We start from the raw sequence: 25,029 nt of genomic DNA, 5'->3' as shown, positions 1-25,029 counted from the left end.
CCCTTTGCTGATGATGTGCTGGCACACTTTACAGAGTGGGATTCTTTACCACAAGTTGTTAAAGATCGTTTGAATTTTAATAGGTTCCTGATTTAGAAACGGGAGCATTCCAGAGCAAGGCCGAGACCTAAGAGATAGGGACCTCAACAAACTGAGTTACAGCAAGTTGCCAGTAAGATGACGTTGGAACACTTTGATGGCACTGGGAGAGTTACAGCTCAAGCTTGGATTCATAAGCTCGACACATATTTGGCTTTGTGTTCTATTTTGAGGAGGATGCTATCAGATTTGGAGTATTGCATATGGACGGAGCTGCCCATAACTGGTGGTATCATGGGTTAGTTTCCTTGCGACATGATCAAATCACTTAATATCAGGATTTTGTGAATCGCTTGATTGAGAGATTTGATAGGAAGGATCCAAAGGTGTACTCTCCTGAGTTGGCTCAGTTGAAGCAGTCTGGTGGATTGGAGAGTTACATCGATGAGCTCCAAAGGCTTTCAATTATGGTTTATGATATTTGAGAGCATAGAAAAGTGATGTTGTTCATGGAGGGATTGATTGAGCCACTCCGTGGATGGGTGAAGTCCTTGGACCCATCTTCTCTCCAAGTAGCGATGAGGAAGGCATGAAACTTAGAGTCCTTTTCTCGAAGCAAGGTTGCTTTGAAATCTTCTACTCTTCCAACCGATGATGAGCCCCCACCAGTTGTAGAGGACAAGGGTAAGTCAATGGAGAGATCTGATGACATGCTTAGAGAGGATTTGAGGAGGCGTCAGCTTTTCTATTGGTGCAAGGGGTCTTTCTCTAAAGGTCATACTTGTGTGTTGAGGCCGAAGGGAGCAACAAATCTTGGTATGTGGGTATACACTAATGAGATTGAGGATGAGTCATCACAACAGCATGAGGATGACGGTGAGGATGATCATATCGATGACAAAGTTTATATTGTGATGAGCATTTATAATTTGGTATTTGTCTCACATGTCCAGGATTTGCACCAGGTACAGAGTTGGTCTAAGCCTACATTGGATTGTCTATAGAATGATTGGGTAACCACAATGAAGGAGAGTGTGTTGAGATCTCCTAAGGATTTGTTTGTTAGTGATGTTTCGACTTTTACATCACCAACACAAGTATTTGGTGCTATATTGCAGGTCATGTTATTGGGTCTGATGATGGTATTGGCATTCAATTGGTTTAAAGAGGAAAGGGACATCACTTGCTTCTTATGGGATCCCAGTGGAGGTTTTTGCATGATGCTGGATTGCTTGAGGACAACAATCTGAGAGAGGGAGGACTGTAATGTCCCCATTTTTGGCGAGTCTATGCAGTTAATGGAGTTAGCTCATCATAACGACCCTCGTTAGCTGACAGGGTGTTTTGGGGGTCCCAATTGTGAACTTGCTATTTTTAGAAAGTCTATTTTAGGCAGTTGCTATTTTTGGTGGTGCAGTGGGCGGCTCTGGCAATTGGTCGTCACCTGCATTTGATCAGGTTAATAATTGTTTGAGCTCTTATTTAGTTATTTTTCATTGAGTTTAGTTATTATAATAATGTTTATATTATTATAATAATGACTTTAAGTGATATTTCTAAAAATAAAGTTGGAAAGTTTCTAGTGTTGAGTTCTTTTGGGAAACTTTCATGATTTCTGAAGTGGAGTTTTATGGAAACTTCTACCAACAAGAGCTTATAAATAAGAGCTCTTTCATTGGGAAACAGCACGCTTGAAAATATATTTTCTTTTGTGGCCTTTGTGGCTTTTCCCCGATTTCTATCCTGTGAGCCATTGCTGAAGTGTAAGGGTCTCGTCTAAGAAGTTCTTGGCAATTGTGCTGAAGTATACAATTGGCCAACATACTCCTACTGAATTTCTTTAACTAAGGAGAAGGATCTTGATTTATCTACTCTCGATTGTCTGTTAACAACCTGCAAATTGGAAACGAGTTGGAGGTAGAGAAAAGGTCGATTGTGATCTGAGGTCGAGTCAGCGTTAATTCTTATCTCCAGCAAAGTTTGGTGCCATATTGACTGATTGGTAGAAGAGAGTGACAAGGGCAAGTCGTCCATCTATCTACTCCTGCCCGTGAGCAATCCTGAGAAGCCTGCATTCAGTTTTGAAAGGGAAATCAGGGTGCAACTGTGGAAAGGGAGTCGGACCTGCATCACAACTAACGGCAGCTCCATCCTGAAGTCACGTGGTGATTAGGAGCTTCCATACTGCCTACAACCATTGTTCGATTCCACATGACAGTGGTTTTTGAAACGAGTTACCAACAACATCCTTCTATTACATTTTAAAAACCAAGTTCCATTAATATTGTTCATTTCTGATTTTCTTTGTGCAAACAATAAATTTAATCCTTGCATTATCCTATATAGTTTTGGTTCAATTATAATGCTGTAATGAGAAATTGTATGATACCAAATCCAAGGCCATGAAATTTGGTAAAAATAAATAAACAAAAAAAAAGAAAATTGAGTTAAATTCCAGAAGTCATATTAGAGATCAGTTAGTCTCTTTACAATGGTATCAAAGCTTGCCTACAAGGTGTTTGATGAAATATCAACCTATTAAATAGTGAAGATAATTCAAAATTGATGTCATTTGAAGCTATAACAAGGCCGGGGTTTTTACAGTCAACTCACGAGGGTCACTATGATGAGCTAACTCCATCAACTACATAGACTTGCCAAAAATAGGGACATTACAAGAATGAATGCACTGCAGCTTCAACAAGGTGCATGCACTAAACAAATGGTGGTGGAACAAGTTGTGGGGCTTCTCAAACAACAATTGGCACGACTGAAGCATCCACCATTCTAGGGGAGTCATCTTACCACTCTTCATAAAGTATTGTATTGTTGATACCGTCGTATGGAAGACGACTTCATTTTTATGAGGGGTAATGTAGATGGTATTTACATAAAATAAAGTACTCTAACAAGCTGTTAGGAAAAATCATGTACCAAGGATGGCGATGGTTAGCTCTTGTAACCAACCCGAGCCCTTTATATAGGGATCGTAGAGAATGAGAAAGGATATGGTAATTTTGGATATCATTGGTATTGCTGACATAAAATTGTTGGTACAATCAATAAAGATATATTTTATCATTTGTGTGTATTGTTCCATTTAGCCGTATGAATGCTATGATAATATTGTAAACTAGATTAAGTGCATAAGTTCCATACTCAGCAGTAAACTCTACCATAATGGCAGAAATAAAGTTATTTCGCCTTGCCTTGCCTTTTTTTTGAATTATTTGTATAAAACAAATTAACTATCGTGAAAAAATCACAATAATTAATTAATTTCAATTATTTCTTCAAAAACCATTTTATCTACCCAAGATATCAAAATTCCATTTTGCATCCTTTTCCATTTTTTCCTTTTGTGGATTATTTTAAATTTATATTAAATTTAATATCCAATTTTTTTTTTTTTTCTACTTTTCACTGATTCATTCAAATTTTCACATTTTTAATCCATTTTTTATTTTGCAGAAATTTCCAAATTTTTTTAGACTTTGGAGACTTTTGAAGTTTTTTGAAATTCTGAAAATTTTAAACCTTTTCAAAGTTTTGAAATTTTTGGATTTCTTCAATTTTTGCACTCTCCTAAAGATTTCCAAATTTTCAGTTTTTTAAAATTTCAAATTCCAAATGCTCATCTTGCGTAGTTTTCCAAAATTTTGATTTTTTTCGAGATTTTTGAACCTTCAAAGATTTTCTAATTTTTTTGCATTTTTCATATTTTCCAATTTTTCTCTAGATTTGTTTTTAGCGATTTCCAAAATTTTCAATTTTGAAGTTTTCCGAAAGTTTGGAATTTTTAATCTTTTTCCAAAACTTTGGAATTTTTCAATTCTTAGCTTTCAAATTTTTCAAATATTCATCATTTTAAGGTTTTTTTCAATGTTTTCATTTTTTCAAGAATTTCAAGTTTTGCAAAATTTTCCTCTAAAGATGTGATTGATTATTTTGCCTTTTAAATCTAACCTTTCATCTATACAAACTTTTTGGATTTTCGCGACTTTGCACACTTCCAAAAGCAAATTTCCCAAGTTTTCAATCAATCAATTAAATATCAATAAAATCAATATTTAAGAAATTTTGAATTTAAACCCATAAAACCAATTTTCCATTTTTGAATTTGTAAGCACTTTCAAAACAATCAGTTTTTTTTCCAACTTTGATCAATTTTGGATTTTTCAGAATTTACTAATTAAATATTAAATAAAACTTTAATATTTAATTAATTGTGTATTTATATCCTAATATCGACTTATTTTGCATTTGTCCCCCCTCTCAATTTCCAAAAGTTTTAGGAAATAAAACTTAAATATAAATTTATTATTTATTATTTAATCAAATTTCAATTTCAATCCAAATTTGAGTTATCTTCATGTATCGCTTTTCAAACTTCTATCTTGGTTTGAAATTTCTCTTTGGAAGTACTATATCAACATTCATTTGACGTTCCTCCCTATGACAATAACTCTTTTCACCTTGTTAGCCCCTTTTAGAAGTTGGTATCTCATTAGCTCTAAATTTTGAATCTTAGTTTTCAACGGTCTAGTTTTGAAAATTTTCAAAGTTTCAAGGCACTTTTGTTGCCAAGAATATTTGGAAAGCCTAGGAAGCAGTTAAGCCCTGGGTTTGTTGGGTTGGTAATGGGTTTAGAGATGGGCTCTCTATGAACCAACACAATCTCTGGTGGTCACCATTATTTGCTATCCAAGGTGTTCTCCTGGCTGAGGTGCATGGGGCTAGTGCTCTTCGTTTTTTTAAATGTGGCATAAGAACCCTAAAGATCTTTTCTCCAGAGTTACTATGAGCTTATGGTCATGGAAGGATATGAAAGTGCAATTGCGGCTCACTCATCCAGATCGATAGACTTCTAAGCTTCTAGTTTCTGCGGTGCCTCCACATTTGTTACATAAAGTGGGCATTCTGTCCTCTTGACCTTGGTGGAAAAATTGGAAGTGGTATCCAGACACCCTGGTAACCAGCTATAAGCCTTGGTTGAGCTACCGATGGTTGGTTCCTCACCTGCCCATGGTTGAAGTTCTTAACCAACAATGGAATTTGCAATCTTCTCATCGTACTTGGAGTCATAGGTTCTCCACTGTGTGGCAAGCCATTACTAAGCCTAAAATTGCGCATTTCGCCTGGTGTATTCTTTTCCAGGGCTTGCCTTTGGGCCCCCAGCTGTGGCACCTAGGTGGTCCTGACCCTCGTTGCCCTTTTTGTGGTCAACCAAAGACTTTTTTGCACATTTTTTGGATCTGTAGATAGGGTCAGTGTTACTGGAGATGGATCCATAATCTCTTTTGCCCCTTCTGCCCAAAACCTTTCTCTTGGCATATGGTTGTTCTGGGTGACAACACTCAGATACCCTTCAAGTACTCCCAGTTATGGCATGCTTTCAGATTGGAGATCTTATTTACCATTTGGAAAGATCACAATGTAGTTATTTATGCCAACAACACATGACATTAATGTTGCTATGTACGCTAAAGCATGTATTTATAACAATGTAATGTTGTAGATTCAAGTACAAATAGATAAAGTGGCTCTAGAGGTGGCTCACCTACAGAAGCTTTTGGCTCATTGGGGAAATGCCCCTTGTATGGTAGCTTGTGTTCCGCCGGATTTGGCCTCCGGCGATCGTACTCCTCACAGTCACTGTCGAGGACATAGCAGTTTTGCTCACCGCTCTCACACACCTCGCTCTTAGCCGCACCGCTCTCCCAGCAGTGGTGCTTTTGGTCGACGCCGCTCTTCTGGAGGATCTGGTGGTCGGCACTACTCTACCTCACCTCCTCGGAGGTGTGGCTCAAGGTGGTCCCCAATGGCTCCTCCTGTTGCTCCTGCTACCAATTGGCCCTCTGCGCACTTAGACCCCAAGTGGATGTTTCCCCGGCTGGACAGCCATTTCTCCTCTCAGGCCTGAGGGAGAGAAAGATGAAGATAATGTTGTTGCTGCTAATGACCAATGGGCTCCCCCTAAGCCATCTACTCACCCCACTCTCGGGTGGGGCTCTGATGATAAGGATCCTCCTCCTTTGGTTGGCGCCACGCTGGCAAATTGAGGATTTTTTTTTTTTGATGAATAGTTGATATCTGGCCTTTGGCCGTATGAACTTGCAGTGTGATCCTGTTTCCTCGGCCCCTTTTTTTGTGAATATGTAACTTTATTGTATTTTTTTTAATATAAAGAAGGGACTATTCATCAAAAAAAAAAAAATCAAAGTTGAATTTTATCATCTGAAACCCTACACAATCACAGAGAGGGTTTACCTTTGTTTTAATTTTGGACATCCTTTTAAGGGTTTTATTTTTTGCTAGAGGGGAATTTTAAAAGTTGTTATATCTTATTTTCTCGTGTTTTTATTTTAATTCTCCCCTTTTCGCGAACATTTGCTCATGTCAAAATTTGTTTAATTATTCAAATGTTCGGTATCTCTTTACCTTTCGTGGACCCATGCCTTTGATTATTTTCTAGGCATTAGAGCGTCTTTAAATCAACAATTGTCGCCTCTTCACTATTAAGATCTGTGAGGATTTTAATCATTGCAAGAATGCGACCTTTTGACGTGTCCGGTGGGACCATCAAGCGCATCAGATGAAGGTTGTTTTAGATCGTTGGATCTTAGCAAGATCAAGGGTAGTTGCTTTGTCGTTGTACCAAGATGTGAGGTTTTTACTCATTGCGACAATGCGGCATCATGACGCGTGTACCTAGTGGGACCCTGGCACTGATAGTAGTTGGGAATAAGTGTTGTGGATGATGGACACATGTTTAAATAACAGGAAGTCAGATGTTTTTACAGCTTGTTTAATACCGTTGGTCTTGGTCGTGATCAACGATTGTCCCTGCAGTAAGAAGCACTATTGTTATTCATTGCAACAACGCGACAATGTGCCACGTGTCCTTGGTGGGGTCCAAGTGATTCAAAGTCTTATGTGATCCTTGTCTATGTTGATGCTTCCAATGGGCAAGATCCTAGATAAGCCATTAGCTTAAAAGACGGTGGATGGTGATTGGATGTTGATCATTGGATGAAGGTGAGATCAATGGTTGTCGTGTTGACGTTATGAGAAGCTCAACTTTTAAGCATCGCGACAACGCAGCTGAATGCCACGTGTCCATGGTGGACCAATTGGGGAAGGCAGATGTGAGTATATCCAGTCATCAGATCAAAATCAAATCAAGGGCCTTCACATTGTCGTTATAAGAAGCTGCATGATTTTTATTCAACATGACAATGCAACAATGTGACATGTGTCCCGGGTGGGCGAGACAGTGAAAATTTTCAGGTAAACGAAGACCGTTGATCTAAAAGGGAATCTATGGTCATCTCTATAGAGTTAAAAGAACAATCCTCAAGGTTTAACTATGGCAACAATGCGACCTTCTAACGCGTGTCCTTTGTGGGTCCAGCCATATGAAACATCAACAGATATTCCAACCATTGGATTAGAAGGAAATCAACGAACGTTGCTATGTCGCAAAGGAAAGATGCTCGAATGTTAGCTAATACGACTATGCGACATTGTGCCAAATGTCGTAGGTGGGCCAGCTTTGGAATAAAGCATTGAAACGAGCGAGTTTAATCTGTGTTGCATGATGAAAAGTGAATCGATGGCAATCATTATGTTGCTATGCCCAGGTGCACAATGTTTACTCATCGCAACATAGCGACAGTGCATTACATGTCTGGGAAGTCTCCGGTGGCAAGATGACAGCCCGCAGGATAAAAAAATCCCAGTTAGCATGAAGTGATTGGTTTGATCGCCCCGTCATTTAAAGGAAGGTGACTTAGCTATGTAAATTTCAATCTGGATTGTTCGATGTCCTTCTAGTCAACGGTTTACATTTAAAGTTGTCCATGGGAGCGCATGCCCGTTGCCTGCAACAAAATTTATGGAGAATTAATTCACTCTCGTGTGATTGGGATTTAAAGAAATTGCACAAGTACATGGTTCCTACTGCGAAAAACAAGATTGTCCCTGAAGTGAAAACAAGCAAAGAAAGTTATAGAGCTAAGGAGATTTACAAGTTGCTATCAAAGCGATGAATTAGGAATTTTTGACAAATTAAGGGCGTGAATTCGTAAATCTTCATTCATTTCCTAAAATTTCGTTTTTTAGCTAAGGAAATACAAAGAATTGTTGGTAGGGTAAGTTCTGCAATTGTTCAAAATGCCACCAAGAATAGATTCCACAGCAAAAACATATTACCAATAGAGGAATATGCGTGATGACTTGTTGGAACAACCGGATGGATCAACAAATGATTCAGCACAAGGCAAGAAGATAGTCCCTGTCACTCCACGCCTGAAGGTAGGTGAGGATTTATACAAGGGTGATTGGACCCAGGATGCGACGATTACCAAAAGTGCGTTGCAACTTTTTAAGAAGTGGATCTCAAACAAAAAACTTTTCACGCCACATGGAAATGTTTGGAATTTTGATCTTGGAAAATTGGTTGGACCCGAAGTTTTCATGGATTCAAACCTCCTTGTCGTCGATAGAAATTGTGTAGCCAACGGATTTGATGTCATAGGTAAAGATTGTGTACCCGACGGGTTGATGTCGTTGGTAGAGATTGTGTAGCCAACAGGTAGATTAGTATTATTATGTAGCCGATGGAACCCTTCGAGAAGGTTCGGCAGAAAGTATTTATACCCCGTCTGGGATCATTGTAAATCATCTTATCATCAAAAGCGTAATGTAATGTCTTTGGCATATGCGAATAATACAACAAGTTCTGTTGTTCTTATATATTGTCTGTGTGCATTAATCCGTTTACTTTGTGGTAAACATTTGGCGCCGTTGCTTGATGGACCTGGAACAAAGGCTGAGGAATGACGACTAATGCCAAATCAGTTAAACAAAAATAAGAATAAGCTGAAGGAAAAAGATGAAATTCACACACCTCAAAGAAATTTAAGTTTGGCACAGTAGGCCAAACACAGACGGAGGTTTCAGAAAATTGTTGACAGACACCAAAGTGCTGAGGAATTGTTGGAGGAGACTCGACAACGGGTGGAATTGGTGGAAGAAGCAAGGGAGGAATTTTTGAACCTGTATTCGCCAAGGGGAGAGAATCCAGACGGAAGAGAATTAACTCGCATGGCTCAAAGTGCCGAGGGAGCACAAACGTGGAGTGAACTCTTCGTCCGCGATACACTTCCAAAACGGGAAGAACCTTCTTCAACAGAGAACACAGCTATTGGAGATAAGACAACTATTGGAGAGAGCGCCAGTGTGGGAGTGCAGATCGCCGGTGTGGGAGTGCAAACCGCCAGTGTGGGAGTGCAGACTGACGGTGTGGGAGTGAACAGCGCCAATGTTGCAGGACCGAACAACATTCGTGCACAAAATCCAATAGTGATGGCGGGACCAAAGGAAAAACTGCCGAAGTTTGATGGCGATGGTACGGCCAATCCAATCCAACACTATAAAACATGCGAAATGATTTGGACGGCAAATGGCATAACAGATACAAATGAATGGGTCCGGCAATTTTCAGCAACCCTATGGGGTGTCGCAATTGATTGGTTTTCTGATACAGATCCCCAAAAGTTAACCAGTTGGGACAACATTAAGGAGTTTATCACAAAATTTCAACTGTTGCATGACGACAATGAGATCGTGGCGGAGATATATAACACAAAGCAGAGGAAGAATGAAACTGTCCAAGTATATGCCAGGAAATTAAAAGACTTAATAAATAAAATGGAAAATAAGCCGACAAGTGGGCTACAAAAAAGATGGTTCGTTGAAGGTCTACGCCCGAAGTTGCGGAAGAAGATGAAGATTATGCCGCCGTCGTCATACACTGAAGCATACAATCGAGCAATGAACTTGGAAAGTGAGCAAAAAATGAAGAAGAAGAAGAAGAAGAAGAAGAGTAGCTCCTCCGAGTCAGACGACAATGCATCTTCGAAAGAAGAGAGCAGCAATGATGAAAACAGTAGCAAGAAGGTTCGAGCTCTCCAAAAGGACATGATCCGGATGATGAAGGAATTTAAGAACATGCAAAAAGAAACAAAGGGAAGCGAGCTATGGTGCATGGAATGTAAGGCAGAAGGTCACACAAAGGGATCCTATCCAAAGAACCAGTTTTGCGAGATCTGCCAGATCATGGGACATTCCATAAAAGAATGCCCCTTCAATATGAAAACCAGAGGACCTCAACAAGTGCTCCTGACTCAGGCAGCTCCTAGGTCAGGAGGGAACGGAAACACAAACATTGATGGTGCCACTTCGGGTGTGTACAGAAATAATAGCAGAGGGCAAAACACCAACAACAATGCAAACAATAACAATAACAATGGCAGCCGAAGTCGAATTCAGTACGATGCAAATGTTTACCACATAGGTTAATTAAGAAATGCACACAAATAATGAAAATGAACAGCAGAACTCCTTAAATTATTCGCATATGCCAAAACATTCCATTATGCTTCATAAGATAAGATGATTTACAATGATCCCAGACAGGGTATAAATACTATCTGCTGAACCTTCCCGAAGGAGTCCGTCGACCACAAACATTATGTTCGCTACAAACTATTTACCCGTCGGCTACAAAATCTTTACCGACGATGTCGGCTACAAAATACAAAAACATTGACGACAATCAAGTCGGCTAACACAATTTTTACTGACGACATCAACTCATTGGCTACACAATATTTACCAATGACATCATCCCCCCCAAAAGAAAAATTCATCTTCGGATGACAATTACAAAATACCTGAGACAAAATATATTAACGGACTGATTACAACAAGATAAATCTACTTCTGACACATCTCTTTCACCTTTGTCCCATGCCTGTAGCCTCTGCTAACACAATACTGCCTCCTTAATGAAGCTGACCTTGATAGCCACCTGTGCTGCTTTTTTTTTTTCAACTCCTCGGTACCCTGAGCCAAGTATCGTTGCACTGCCTCTAACTAGATGATCAGCTCCTCCCGAGCTCTCTACGCATCCACCAAGACAGCCTCTCGGCCAACACCTACTCCCAATGCCTCTGGTACACAGACACTCCATGCTTGCAGCAGCTTCAAGTCTTCTCAACTGGTCACACTTCACGACTGATATCCACAACGACTGGGGGTCCGGCGGGGTTGAGGGGCAGCATTCTGAAACCCACACAAAACTACATGGAACACACTATTTTTGTCATTTTCTTCTGATTTGATAATCTTTCTAGCAACCACTGATGCTTCCCCTTCCCTTTGACATCATTTGCTACTCATTCCGAACAATATGAATCTATCGTTTTTTTTTTTAGCTCCTTCCTCTACTCGCCTGCTACTGTGCCTCTTTCCTATCCTGCCAAGTACCTTTCAACAATGAAACTGATATTCCTCCGTGTTGAATTTGTCCTTCAGGGTGAAAGTGCCGCAACCCGTCGAACTCACAAACACCCCCAAAACCCGTAAAAAACCATCCGCAGGAGAGAGAAATCTAGCTACGAGGCACATCTTCAACGTGGGAAGCTGACCAATAACCCACCAATGTCACACCATGATCCAAATTTATTCCATCAAACACACCAAATTTGAAAGATCGAAACTCCCTTCCACGAGCTTAAATCGCCACTTAAATGGATGCCGCGGTTGAAAAAAGGCAAAAATGTGGTATTAAAACCAAAGTCTGGCCACCAAAATAATTCGTCCGCTGGGAAAAAGAACCTCTGCAAGTAACCAATGAAGAAGTCCATGGAAAGGCACGCTTAAATCCGCGGAAGGGAATCAGATAAGAGGAGACTGAGCCCACGGCCACCAGTAATGTCTCCTGCGGACAGGTGCCCGCGAAGGTTGCCCGTGGACAGATGCCCGCAGAGCAACCTTCCGCGGATAGCATGCCCGCGGACAAGTGGGCGCGGATAGGTTCCCGTGGAGCAACCTTCTACGAACAGGTGCCCGTGGCACACACAGACACTTCTTTTCTATTTTTTTTTGCTTTTTTTTTTTTGTTCCCTTTTTTCTTTTTTCTTTTTTATAAATTTATTTAACAATTAAAAAATTGGAGCACCTTAATTTTGCCTTGAGGTGTTGCCGTTCTACAACGACAACAACGAGGGAATCATCTGATCATTCTGCGATGGTGACGGCGACGGCATCTTCCTGGCACGGTAGGATCCATTGACTACGTGAGGTACCTCTTGCTTGTCCAACATCCTCAACTTTATCACTCGATTGTCGCCGACCTCCCGGATCTGATATGGTCCAACTCATCTTGCCTTAAACCTTTCCTGTTTGATTTCATTCCGACCGTCGTAATTGAGTACCAACTGCCCCGGCTGAAACCTGTTGAGTTTGTCATGCCATGCCTTATGTCCGTTCTGTGTCACCTTTGTCGCCCACTGTGCCTGCGGTCGTCGCTCATCTAGCTTATTTCCTTGCTGTCGACACCCTTCAAGTAATTTTATGGTGCAATGCATTCTTTTCTTCCTGTGCGGTCCATTCACCGTGTACCGAAGGAAGTTGAGCTAACAAGGAGATCTAGAGGTACTATTTCTCCTACATATACTGTCACCCATCAATTTATAATCACAAAAGGGGGATGGCTTTTCCTATATAAATTCTTAGACCCCTATAAGATGGCTACATCTTATGCTAGGTTTTATGATCCTAAGGGTTTCTATGAGATGTTCAAAAAGAGGACCAAGGCAAAACATCATGACGATTAATTTTTTTACCCTGAAGATATCATCGGGAATGAGCTTTCCTTGCAACAACAAGAAGTTAAAAAGGAGAAACGGAGGGTCTATTGTAGAGTTCTTGAGTTTGTGAATGCTTTTGACAAAGACTATAATCCTTTAGCAGATGCCAAAACAATTGGTGACAAGGTAAACAAATTGATGACATTTTTTGTTGAGATTATGGAAGTTCTGAATGAGAAAAAAGCAGTCATAATCAAAACATATCCTGATTAATCCAAGGAGGTTATGCAGAGACTAGCCTCTTGCTATAAACCTAGACAATATACCATTCAGAAAAGATTAGGGTATGGAATTTGTTAGGATAGAAGAGGATATTGCTAAGAAAGGAAAAAAATAAGTAAAATTAATGCACCCTCTTCTTCAACACACAAGAGACTCACATATGAAATGTACCTTCTGAGCATACATCAAAAAGACAAAAGGTTGGAGAAGTGGTTGCATCAGAAGTTAGATGTATACACCATCTGAGTCCCCTCTACGGCTTGAAAATGAACAACTCACAATTGAGTAGTTGGTGCACTTGGGGAGCCAGGGTGACGTTTTTGTTACTAATTCTGAATTGGACAAAGGGACCCCCTATGCCAGTCATGGACTTGACTGTAAGTGATTTCAAAGGTAAAGAGTTGGACCCTATTATTGAACAGGCTTGTCATAATTTTTTGTCAAATGGTAATTTTATAAGTCTAGGGAATTCTTTCAATTTGCTTGGAGATTAAACATTTCTAATTTTGAGGAAAGATGTAACAAAAGGCAAACAGAGCAACCTAATAAAGAGGACTCTATTATTAAAGATGAGATAAAAGAAGAGATAATGCAAGAATTTAGTAAAATACTCTGGAATAAGGGAGAGTAATGATAAGAGAGGCAAGAGTGCAACTTCTCCCAAATTGTGGCATTGCGGATATGATGGTCTTTGATGCAGTAAGGAAAGAAATCAACACCACGTACAGAAATGAAGAACAAGCCACAAGGGCATCTAGAGGCATAAAATATAGTGACGACCGTGCTGCATTAGTCATATGGTCATTATAGAGGAGAAATAGGTCCCAGTCTTTTAAAAAATCTGATACCAATTTGATGGGAAGTTTAATTCTGAAGCAAGTTGAAGACACTTCTAATGAGGAGGTCGCTTTCATGAACAGTGAGACAGCAAATTTTGCAATGGTGACAAGAAGAAGAGAAAAGAAGATAATGGATGAATTGCATGCGAAATATGAACAAATTCTAGCAGCTTACAATGAAGAGCAAAAGGAACGAATGAAGATAGAAAATGAGCTTGCTAGATATAAGGGCCAACAAGTTAGATAGTCGGAAATAGGGAAATCTTCCAAAAGATTGATTGCATCATTGCTTGTTCCACTACCTTCTCCTAGCCCTATTGTTGAGATTCCAGAGACTCCATTGTATCCAAAACACCTTTTAATGAAGATATAGAGGAGGAGAAAGCTAGGCTCAAGGCTGTGCAAATGGAAGTATGGCAGAGATATGAAGAGAAGATAAGGAACACTAACTTGAACTTTGTTTTTGAAATCGATACTAGATTGCTTCACCGTGTGATAACGAAATTGATGATAATGGCAAAAAAATTAGGTGATAATGAACAAAGGTTGAGGGAAACTTTGGATAAATGGGTTGGTAGAGAGGAAATAATGACCAACCTATCATTCAATGTTATTGATAAGGTAAATGTTGACTATCAAATTGAAAGGACATATGATCAGACAATTGGGTTGTTGGAATTTGATATAAATAGAGAATTATTACAGAGAAAGATGAGATTTTATATATCCAAGTGTGAAAACAAGAGTCATACTCTCTTTCCTACAGTTTTTACAAATGGCCATGAAATGAAGACACTCAGAGATTGGGATGATGACATTCTTGTCATGTTAAATGATAAGGTGAGTACCATAATAAATAACGATGATAATGGTATGTTTAAAAAAGTCATAACAAATCTGGCAGAAAAAGAAAAGGAAATTATTGAGTCTGAGTGGCCCACTCATTGTCTATGATGAATGGGTGGTAAAATATTCCTCAACAACATAATCCTCATAGTTAATGGTAGAGGACAAACCTCAAGACCTGGACACACCTGAAAAGGAGCAGCAATCAGTTGTAGAAAATGTTCAGCAGGAGGAGAAAGATATTCAGTTAACAACTGAGGGTAAAGATGAACAAAAACAAAGTCAAGAAGATGAAAAGGTGGACCCACAACCCACAGAAGAAACAAAAGAGGAAAAGGCACAAGAGATTGTTACTGGGATTGAAAAAGAAAAAATCGAAGAAGCTCCTGCCCACCAGAAAGCATGGACAGCTAGGATGCATGGCAGCAAATGATTATCAAAAGAAAAGAAAGCAGTTATCACAATAGGATACCTACTTTTGTGGTTCATCCACTATGGGTATACCTACAAAAGAAATCATGAAATTACTTTCAGATCATATAGAATATGCCACATGTATTTAAAATCAATTGTCTTGTGAGTTTACCGATAATGACTTCTGTCTCGAGTGTAGTTATGTTTTGTTAGAGGACAGTTGCCCTTTTTCTCTCTAAGCCTGAAGCTTGTTGAACCTCACCCTATATAAGTGAGTTACCAAGGGTTGAGAAATGGTCCAATTTTTTCATCTTGAATGAATACATACATTCATGTTTTGAGTCAGTCCATTGCACTATAGTTATGTTGTTCCAGAAGTGTCATTAATGAAAATACAAAAAGCTAGATTGTTGAGTCTGTCTGAGTTTTCTCATAGAAATTGATACTAAATTGTATATTTTCAAGGAAGATAATACAAAAGCATTTATTGGCTGATTACTCAATCTAGATCTTGTCTCTCTTTGTGTTTCTTTTAATTTTCTGGAATTTGATGACAATGTCTATTAAATCTCTGTTATAATTCACTTTGGATTATATCTTAATTCATATTCTACTGATAATCTAATAGATTATGTAAATGCTTGATGTGAGTTCGGAGAATTGAGAGTTGTCAAAAGCAGATTATGATAAGAATGGAATTTTAGATTGAGTATTGTTTTCCTTTTCACAAAGCGATAAGATGGATCTAATGTTATGTGTAAAAGTTTTGTGAGTAATAGCCCAAATGGACTAATAGTGAGTAATGGCACTGATCATGTTTAGAATTGGTAAAATCTAGACGGACTATATAGTGCAAAATGAATCAATCAAATTTTAAAATCTTTATAGTTGTACATTCAAAAGTATAGATTGCACTTGATTTAGGGAGTGTTAGGGTTTGAGGAATTAGCCATCCTGCATCCCTTCTTCAATCCTTAAATTAGAAAAATCACAAGCAAACATCTGTTATATTGGAATTTATAACAAGAATTGATAAATATATGGAAGACTTATAAATTCCCAAGAATACCCACCTGAATCTTGTAGAATTCAAAGGGAATAAGACTAAAACAGTCTTAATAGTTGGTCCTTTTGATTTTCCTTTAGAATACTTGTTATGGTTTTTGGCTATCTCTTAGGTATTTTGTGTAACTTCAAAAGGTAGTTATAATCTTGTCAAATCAGGAGCCAACACACTTAATCATTTTTCTTTTGCTTTGGCATATTTTAGGTGATGTGGCAGATTTTTTGCAACTTGGAAAAGTTCCTTATTAGCTTGAATTTGCACTTGAGCTTATTTTAGGAGTGGTCAAGGACTTTGCTCCTTTTGGAAAGATTTTGTGAGCACAACCATTTTATGCTCCTGGTGGGAATTTTGGTAAGTCAAGGATTTTCATCCAAAATAATGAATCCACCACAAAGTGCAATATGAGTCCGGGCGGGTTTGTGGTTCTCTCATGGACTTTTGCCTGTTGACTAGGCTGACCTTTGCTCCACTATTTCTTGGTTCCACAGTGGATATGTTACTCACTGAAGCTATCTTTCTATTCTCAATGAATCTTTGAGCTGCCATTGAAGATATGGAGGAAAAAATAAATGTGCTTGGGCCCTTTCATGGGATTGACCCTTCATTCCAATCGTCTCACCTTCATGCATTCACTAGGAGTGAAAAGATTGGGACTTGTTGATCATGCTTCTTGTGATATCCAAGTCTTATTTGACTGTACTCTTTTGTAGCCATCCAAGTTGTTGTGCAAGCATTCAATAAGATTTGCTCCTTGACTTTGTCCATAATAATTTTTTGTTCATTTTCACGATCTCTAGTCTTAGGGTTGGTTCATGTTTGCAGCTTGCTCTTTGTCATGACAACCTTCATTTTTCTCAACTGTGGTGTGCTTGATTTGTCAGTTGTTGTTCCTTCATTGATGCACTATTTTGCACTGCAATTTGTTGGGCGTGATTCTCCCTCCAAACATTTTGGATGGGCTTGTCTAGGTGGAGCATTATTGCGTTGGAGACTTCCCTCAACAATTTTCCCAATGTGAACTTAATTTGGGCCTTGTCATGGATATGTGTTGATGGAAGACCCGTGAACTCCATTGACATTGGTAAGTACATGCTTCAATTTGCCAAGATTAAAATTTTATGTGATGTGTAATTGTTGGATAATTTGGGGGGTGAATCGATTATCTTAGGTCCCTTAACAATTTTTCACCTTTAAACCTTTCAGTAATTAATCAGATCTAAGCATTCAACAATATTCAATTGATCAACAACATCATTTAACCAACCATAGTAGTACTAATAGTAGTATGCGTACATAAATCAGAAAATAACATGCAAAACATTCAATCAAAGTTTGACACCAATATTTTAACGCGGAAACCCAAATTGGGTTAAAACCACCACGGGAATTGTTACCCACAAATAAATTTACTCTTCTGGAGTGAGCTTGGTTAAGAGTCAACCTTATTAAAGGTTACAAACACATTTGTTAGTTGACCCTATTAGGGGGATTTTCACCAAAGATCAACTAGATCTATCACCCTTCAATGAGTGGCCTTGTTAGAGAACTTAGGACATTTGTTAGAACGCCAGCTTACAAAGGATTTACAAATAGGACTGTTAAAATCCACTCGGTTAAGAGATTTTCTATTACAATGGTTAGAAAGTAACAGTGAAATGATCTGATAAAATGTGCAACTACCTTTGCCTATTCAGATCTCCTTTCTTCTATTAGATCTTCTTCAAACTCTTTCTTGTTGATTGATCAACACACGCTCTTCATCTCATCACTTTCCTTCTCCAGATTAGTTCTTCTGTTCAACTATGTCCTACTCGGTGACCCTTCTATGTCTTCTTGGCTATCAGCAACTTCAACCTTCTTGTTTATCCTTTATATAGACAATGTTTTTTCACTTAATCTCATTCATTAGAGCTTCCTTGAATTAATCTCAACCATTCAATCGAATCTCAATTCACATACATTGAATATTTTGTTTAAAAAAATATTTTATGGTTTGTGCCAACTGGATCTCACCTTGGAACTTGAACTTTTCTTGGTTCTTCACCATTTATCTTTACCTAACCCTTTACATCCGTTGATTTCCTTAACTGATTTTGTTCCTTCCTTAGAATCTTATAGACTAGTCTAGATCAGCACTCGATGTCATCCTTTAATCGATTTTTCCAGAAATGTTGTTCTTTACCGACCTGTGTTCTTGTTTCACCAAAGATCCTAATCTCCTTGGTTAAAACTATTTACTCGATTAACATTATGTGCTCAGTAACACTATGTTTCAACACATCCTCAATTTACTAACACATCTTCGATTAACTTCAACCGAACAAATCCTTTGCTTACCGACCACCATTTCTAGCTCCGTAACACAATGATTCCTTATCTTTTCACGTCCCAACTTCATTCCTTTATTACCAACCAATATAACTGACTTGTGCATCATTCTAACACTTCAACAAATCATGCAAAACAATCAAATTAATATTACCTTGTCAAAGACTGCTTCATCAGTCGCCCAATTAAGCTCATACACTTAACATCATTTCTTCATTTCATATTTTGTCTTTACCAACCATTTCTTTACTCAACACCACATCCTTTAGATGATTTGGCAACTTACATAAATCAGTCAGTCAATAGGCTTGAAGTCAACGACAATATAATTGATCTAATTCTTCTACATACCATTCATTGTTTTGTTGTCTGGGCTTGTTCATCATCAGCCTCAATAGTATCAGTTGTAATAACAGTAATTTCCCAAAAAAATAATTTGCTACCAGCATATTTGTGTCCATGTCAATGATGGTTCTCGAGCATGTACTGAATGGTATAACTGATCAGAGATATCGAACACCTTGTGTCGCTAGATTTTTACTTTGACAATGGATTGCAAGGTCCTTTGCAAACTTTCTTGAGACCATTTATATCCTCTTGCAAATACATGAAGGCCGCACAAGTATATTATTTTTCACCTCGTGTGAGTTCTAATGACATATATTGATGATTTGACAGATTTCTTGCATTCCCCTATTGTTAGCTTTCATACTCTGAAGGACACACAAATTTTGGAACCTTGCGCTTATAGCTCATTCTTTGCAGCAAAATATTAGTACACTCATGGGTTTCCTGAAACATTGGAATTAGCGTTGCTAGGCACATACCGATTTCTTTCCTTAGAGAAATTTTGATCATAGATGCAATCAACCTAAGAATTATTCTCACACTTTTAAGTATTCCTTCATGTCTATCATGCTCGGTAAAGAGGTGTCCACAAACTCAGTCATTTTGTTTTTGCATGTTTTCACCCCTTTTATTACTTCAAGACATTTAGTGTCTTCTCAAATCACTAAATTAGACTTCTCTCTCCATGTTCATTAGTAACTTGGAAGGCATGCTTCTCATGTCATTCAATAATTCCCTCGTCTTTGTTATTTCAACCATGAACCAAACTTAAACATACTTTCTCATTTTGAATTACCTTTTTTCAAATTTCCCTTCAAGAATTCCTTCTCTGAGTTCCTAGTTAACTCAAAGTGACAAAATAGAGATTTCACAAAGGGCTTGAAACTTTACTGGTTTATTGAATTGCAGTTAAAAATCAACACCCCTCATCACAATCATAAGTCAGAAGGAAATTCAAAATTGAAACCCCGAGATGGCAGGGAACAAAAGATGACTTGAGACTTGATCAAGCTTACCACTTCTCAATCAAAACAAGGGGAACCTATGAGACTTCCATTAGAGCTATTGAGAGGACCTGAAACAAAAGGACTGAGCTACTGAAAAGACAAGGGGCCCCATTACGATAGGTGATGTGTGATTAGGTCACAACATCTCTTAGTAAGGAATGATGATGCCACCTAGTTTCATATCACTCAAATTGCAATCTTCGTCTATCTCGCCATTGCATGTTTCATATCTGGCAGTCTTCAGGCAAGTGATTAATCGCCTCATATTTTGAACTTAGATCAACACCAAGTTGAAATATTTTGAACTTAGATCAACACCAAGTTGAAAACGAAAACCACAGTCCAACTCAAGTCCATAATCTTCTCTCCATTCCATAACTTAGTAGGAGATAGTCTTATCTTTGTGAAATTCAACCTTTGTATCGTCCTAAGTAGCCCCACCCAGAAATTTGTCAATCATATTGGTTTTCACTCACGCTAACAATATTACAGTATTCTTCGTCTTCTCATCAAATGCCAAAATCCTTTTGCCTCTTTCAACATTTCATTGTCTATTTCTTTGATCTCTAGAAACCTGACTTTCCTTCTCAGATAAATTCTAAACTCCTTATCATTGACCTCCATAAAACATAGTTAGATCTAACCCTACATGCTAGCAAGATCTAAGCTCCAATACCACTATAATGTCCCCACTGGAACAGCTTTACAAAATATGCTATCTTTCAAGAATGTGTGAGACGAGAAAACAAACGATTTATATGCAACTTCAAACAGCATATTTGAAGCCTCACAACACTAACTTACATCTTCAAATGCAAAATTAACAACAGATCTAAGTAGTTTGTAGTAAAATAAATCAAATATAATTGCTGTCATGATTGATATAAACCCCACATCTGAATGGTATGTGTCAAATTCATCATATACATTTTCGGGTTATGACTAATATAAACTCTAGGTTGCCAAATATGTTCAGAAATAAGTATAACAGCAATCAGAAAACCTTAAAATTGATTTTTATTCAATTGCAACAGCTGAAAGAATGGTACAATGCTACTGAAATGATGCTAGAAATAATTTTCAAAGCTACAACAATGATGAATTCTGCTCAGTTAGATAATGTTGAATCTAGGATTGTTGAAACCCCTTGAGTACTGATACAGACTATTGGACTGATTATAAATGTGAACATATGACTGTAAAATGTTCTTAAAGTTGTCATTTTGAGAGAAAGAATGTTATGGCTATAACAAGTTTGAGTATTATTGGAAACAACTAAAAATATGACAAAATGTCACCAAACAATTGTGACTACTTTTAAAGTCAGTTGCTCCCCTCTTAGGTTGTATAGCATTACCACTTCCACCCAAAAGGTGGTAAAAATCTTCATGGCTGGTGCAGGTAACAAATTAAGGTATTCAACTTCAAATAGCATTAACTGAATCAATTTTCCATTCTTTCCTTTTTTTTTTTCTCCATCTCTACAGCTTTCTTCTCCTTTAAAGAACTATTAATGACTTCACAAACCTTATTAACATTTAACACTTTTAGAGAACTTGGAACTTTTCACACTTGTTTAACATATCCTTCCTTTGTGGTACTTCTGCAATGCTCGTGAACTTTGCAACATCTAGAACTTCTTCACTTTTCCATATTTTCCTTCTTTTGATTTGGTTCAACTTGTCATTGTTTTTGTCATTTGAAAAACCTTGCCAGTTATTCATAGAGGTTGCAAACTCACGAACTTTATAGCATGACAAATTAAGCGAGGCTCTGCCTTTCTCAAGGTTTTGAGAAGTTCGCAAACATATATTTCCCAACTTTGAACACAAAGGGGAATCCAAAATACTTGAGATTTGTATGAGGATCTTAGCATTCTTGACAAAGGGACCCGTTGAAGATCTCTCAAATGGGGTATTACTGATGTCCACACTGGGGAAAGTGCACGAGGACTTGGATTTTGTTAATTTTTATGACTATGAAACTAGGCTCTAACAAATCTCATTAGTATAAGGAATTGCACAAACTCATTCCCTTCTAGTAAATCTCATGTTCAAGCTCTAACACAGGCAAATAAACTTTCTTTACCAATCTATCTACCAATGAAGCAATGCCGCATTTCATCATCCAAGAATACTCTAGTCACATCTTGTAGTTGAATTGTGAAATTAAAAAAAATTAAAATTAAAGTGAATTTGTTTTAAAATATTGTCGTGTGAAACACTTATGCTGACACGTTTTTAGGTATTGAGTGGGTGAGGAATTATCTTGGAAATACAAATACAGAAAACTATAAAGGGAATTAAAAGTGTGATCCTTTCCAAAGCCACAAAGAAAATATCTTATAATAAACTTTATTATTATGCACATAATGTAATCATTATAATTTTGCCCAAAATGGTGGCATAATACAACCAGCCTTTGTCAGTGGATTTATCTTCTATAGTTCCTTTTCCAATTTTCTACAGATTGTACATAGCTTTCTTCACTATTTTAAGATTCATTAAAGGAAAAATGTAAAGATCCTTTCATATAAACCTATTGCTTACCTCCCTTGTAATCCAAGTGTCTGCAGTTGACTTGGCCGAATATACAATATCAATACTGCATCACAATAAACTTTTTGTAGTAAATCATAGGGAATTAAAATAACCAAGGATCTTTGATAAATCACATTATAAATTGCATGACAAAAGCAATACTATAACAAATAAATTTAAATGATACTTTGGAATGCATCTAGTTATAAAACTCAATTATAAATAGCTACTAAAATATTCCACTATAGAATATCTTGGTTGACATGCATCATATTTGGATCATGTTTTTAATATAATATACAATTAAGTTCATTTTATACAGATTGGTTCCCTAGTTGAGGCTTATAATTTATGCTCAACTCTTTTGGATACATGTCTTAATGAGTATTGACAAGTACATGATATCCTAGTTTACCCCATTATGAAGTGCATCCTCAAGATTACAACGAAAATGTTCAAATATCATGTCTTTATGGCTACCTTTCTTTTCTTGCGAACACATTTTGCAAGGCATGCAAGTAGAATTTGAGTAAACCAGATGAAGGCTGGATGAAACTTAATTTTGATGGGGCTTAAGGGGAAATCTCAGCCTCTTTGGTGCGATATTCACACAAAGAGATCATGAAGGTAACATTTTGGCCATTGGGGTTAAGACACTGTAGGATGGAACTAAAAATGCAGCAGAGGCCTGAGTGGTCTGCTATGCAGTAAATATGGCCAAGCGTCTATCATCTAAGAAAGTGCATTTGAAAGGGTATTTGTTTGTTTTTGTTAATGCCCTAATAAAAGGTGAAGCATTGACATGGACCCTGAATAAATTTGTTAAATCCACATGTATTATTTTAAACTCATTTAAGGAGTTCAAAATTTCTCACCTCCTTACAGTGGGTAACAGGTTGGCAGACACAGTCTAATTATGTGGTCGATTTAAGTGAGGATTTGAAGGAAGAGTTTTGGGATGATTACACAGATTTAAGAGGAACGAGCCCCCATACAGTGCCTTCACAGAATTGTAATAATTGAAGAGTACAGTCAGGAGGTGATAGGATGGGCAATGATGTTTAAGAAAGGAAGGAATCGTCTAGATATTGTCCATCCTTAAATTCTGGTTTCACAACCCCTGAACAGGTAATTGCAACTGTAGTATAAGGATGCAGAGAGAATAGTTTCCAAAGGAGATGAACTTCACTGTTGTTGCAGACAAATGACAATTAGCTTTTTCTGAAAGTATTACAGAGGAAAGGCTTAAAGGAGTTTTCAAGATACATGAACCTCTTTTTCTGCAAATTATTGATCCCATTTTAGGTAAGGAATTTATGCAGACTAAGCATCAATACCACCTCAATGCGGACATCATCTCCATGTTATTTGCATGGGGAGCTGGAAATGGTTGAAGATGTGTGGACGATGAGAGCTTGTGTAGAGGAGGATCGGCTTTCTCAACTGACAGCCGCAGTGGACACTAAAATACCTGGTAAGGCCTTCAAATCAGAGCAAGGAGACTAGCACAATTGCAAAGGTAAGGAAGGTGTGCTGAAAGATTTCCTTTGCGAGCAGGAGGCTATGAGCAGCGTGGAGAAAGAGGAGGAGAAGAGGAAAGGGCCAAATTTCAAACTACATGATTACTGGGTCAAGAATCCAGATCACCCTCGGATGGTAAAGAAACACCAAGCAATCAAGTGACTGATTATAGCTCTCTTCTCCATTTTCTATGAAATTTGCATCTTGTTTTCTGTTTTGATGTTTTTTTGGCTGTAAGGTGTAATGTCTGCAAGAGTCATTACGGGTTGATTGTGTGAGTGTGAATGAAAATTTTGTGGACAGTGTCGTGATCCTCTTGGTATTTTCAGAATTGATTTTTGACCTTTGGAATCTCCAAGCTTCTTGAAGAAACTTGCTATTTCTAGACACCTAGTTATTTTTTATCATTGTCTTAACTCTTCAATAACAATTTGGTATGGTCAGAATTTCATTTGTGTCATTTTCATACTTTCTGCAACCTAGGCACTTACAAAACATTACTGGTGAATATATTAAAAAGACAACTTAGTGGAATTATTAATTAACAAGGTGTTATAAGTTGTTCATCACAATGGACACTGAAGCCAGGGATCTTTTTACACATTTTGAGTTTTTGTTTATTTTGCAAAGAAAGTGAAGAGGAAAATGAGAATTGGTATACTCTTATTATTATTTTAATATGTTTCCTCTAGAAAGTTATAAAAAGGGCTTCGGAGCTGATGTAGAAGCACTCTAGGTGTAAGCACAATCTTGCATCACCCAAAAATATATCTATTTCTAATTTTCCAGTTTTTGTGTTTTTAATAAGGGTTATTCCTATACAGAGTTGTTATTTGTGGGAGCTTGCTAGTTTTAGCAAGTTGGTATTATGTGCTCAAATTGTTCTAATCTCATATATGAGATTCATCTTTGACATATCAGCCTATTGATTGAGTTTCATTGCCATATTGTATGTTTTGGTGCAGTCATTGCAAATTTTTGGTATGAAATTTGGCTATCCAAACTTCAGGTCCAGCGATGAAGGCCTAAAGAGCTCCAAAACGAGGTGAAACCTCAACTAATGGACGCTTGCACGAACAAACGTTGTAGATCGTTAGCCGAGGATCCCGAAATGGGGTTATAATAGCCCATCTAGTCAAC

The 25,029-nt window shown here is 37.8% G+C and overlaps 1 protein-coding gene across 3 annotated transcripts in view; it reads right to left on the bottom strand.

Moving 5' to 3' along the window:
• LOC149570742 (yacP-like NYN domain protein) overlaps nt 1-25,029 on the bottom strand; it is a 423,912-nt gene that overhangs the window by 245,025 nt on the left and 153,858 nt on the right. For all 3 annotated transcript variants that reach the window (XM_089823260.1, XM_089823261.1, XM_089823258.1), the window contains exon 6: nt 22,378-22,432. In XM_089823260.1, coding sequence (XP_089679386.1) covers nt 22,378-22,432 — 55 coding nt within the window. The remainder of the gene's footprint in view (nt 1-22,377; nt 22,433-25,029) is intronic.

This window comes from Cupressus sempervirens, chromosome 3 (genome assembly GCF_028749045.1).
Source record: "Cupressus sempervirens isolate cs-2001-9-10 chromosome 3, ASM2874904v1, whole genome shotgun sequence".
Taxonomy (NCBI): Eukaryota; Viridiplantae; Streptophyta; class Pinopsida; order Cupressales; family Cupressaceae; genus Cupressus; species Cupressus sempervirens.
The sequence above is the reverse complement of the archived record's forward strand: the minus strand, read 5'-3'. Positions and strand labels throughout refer to the sequence as shown.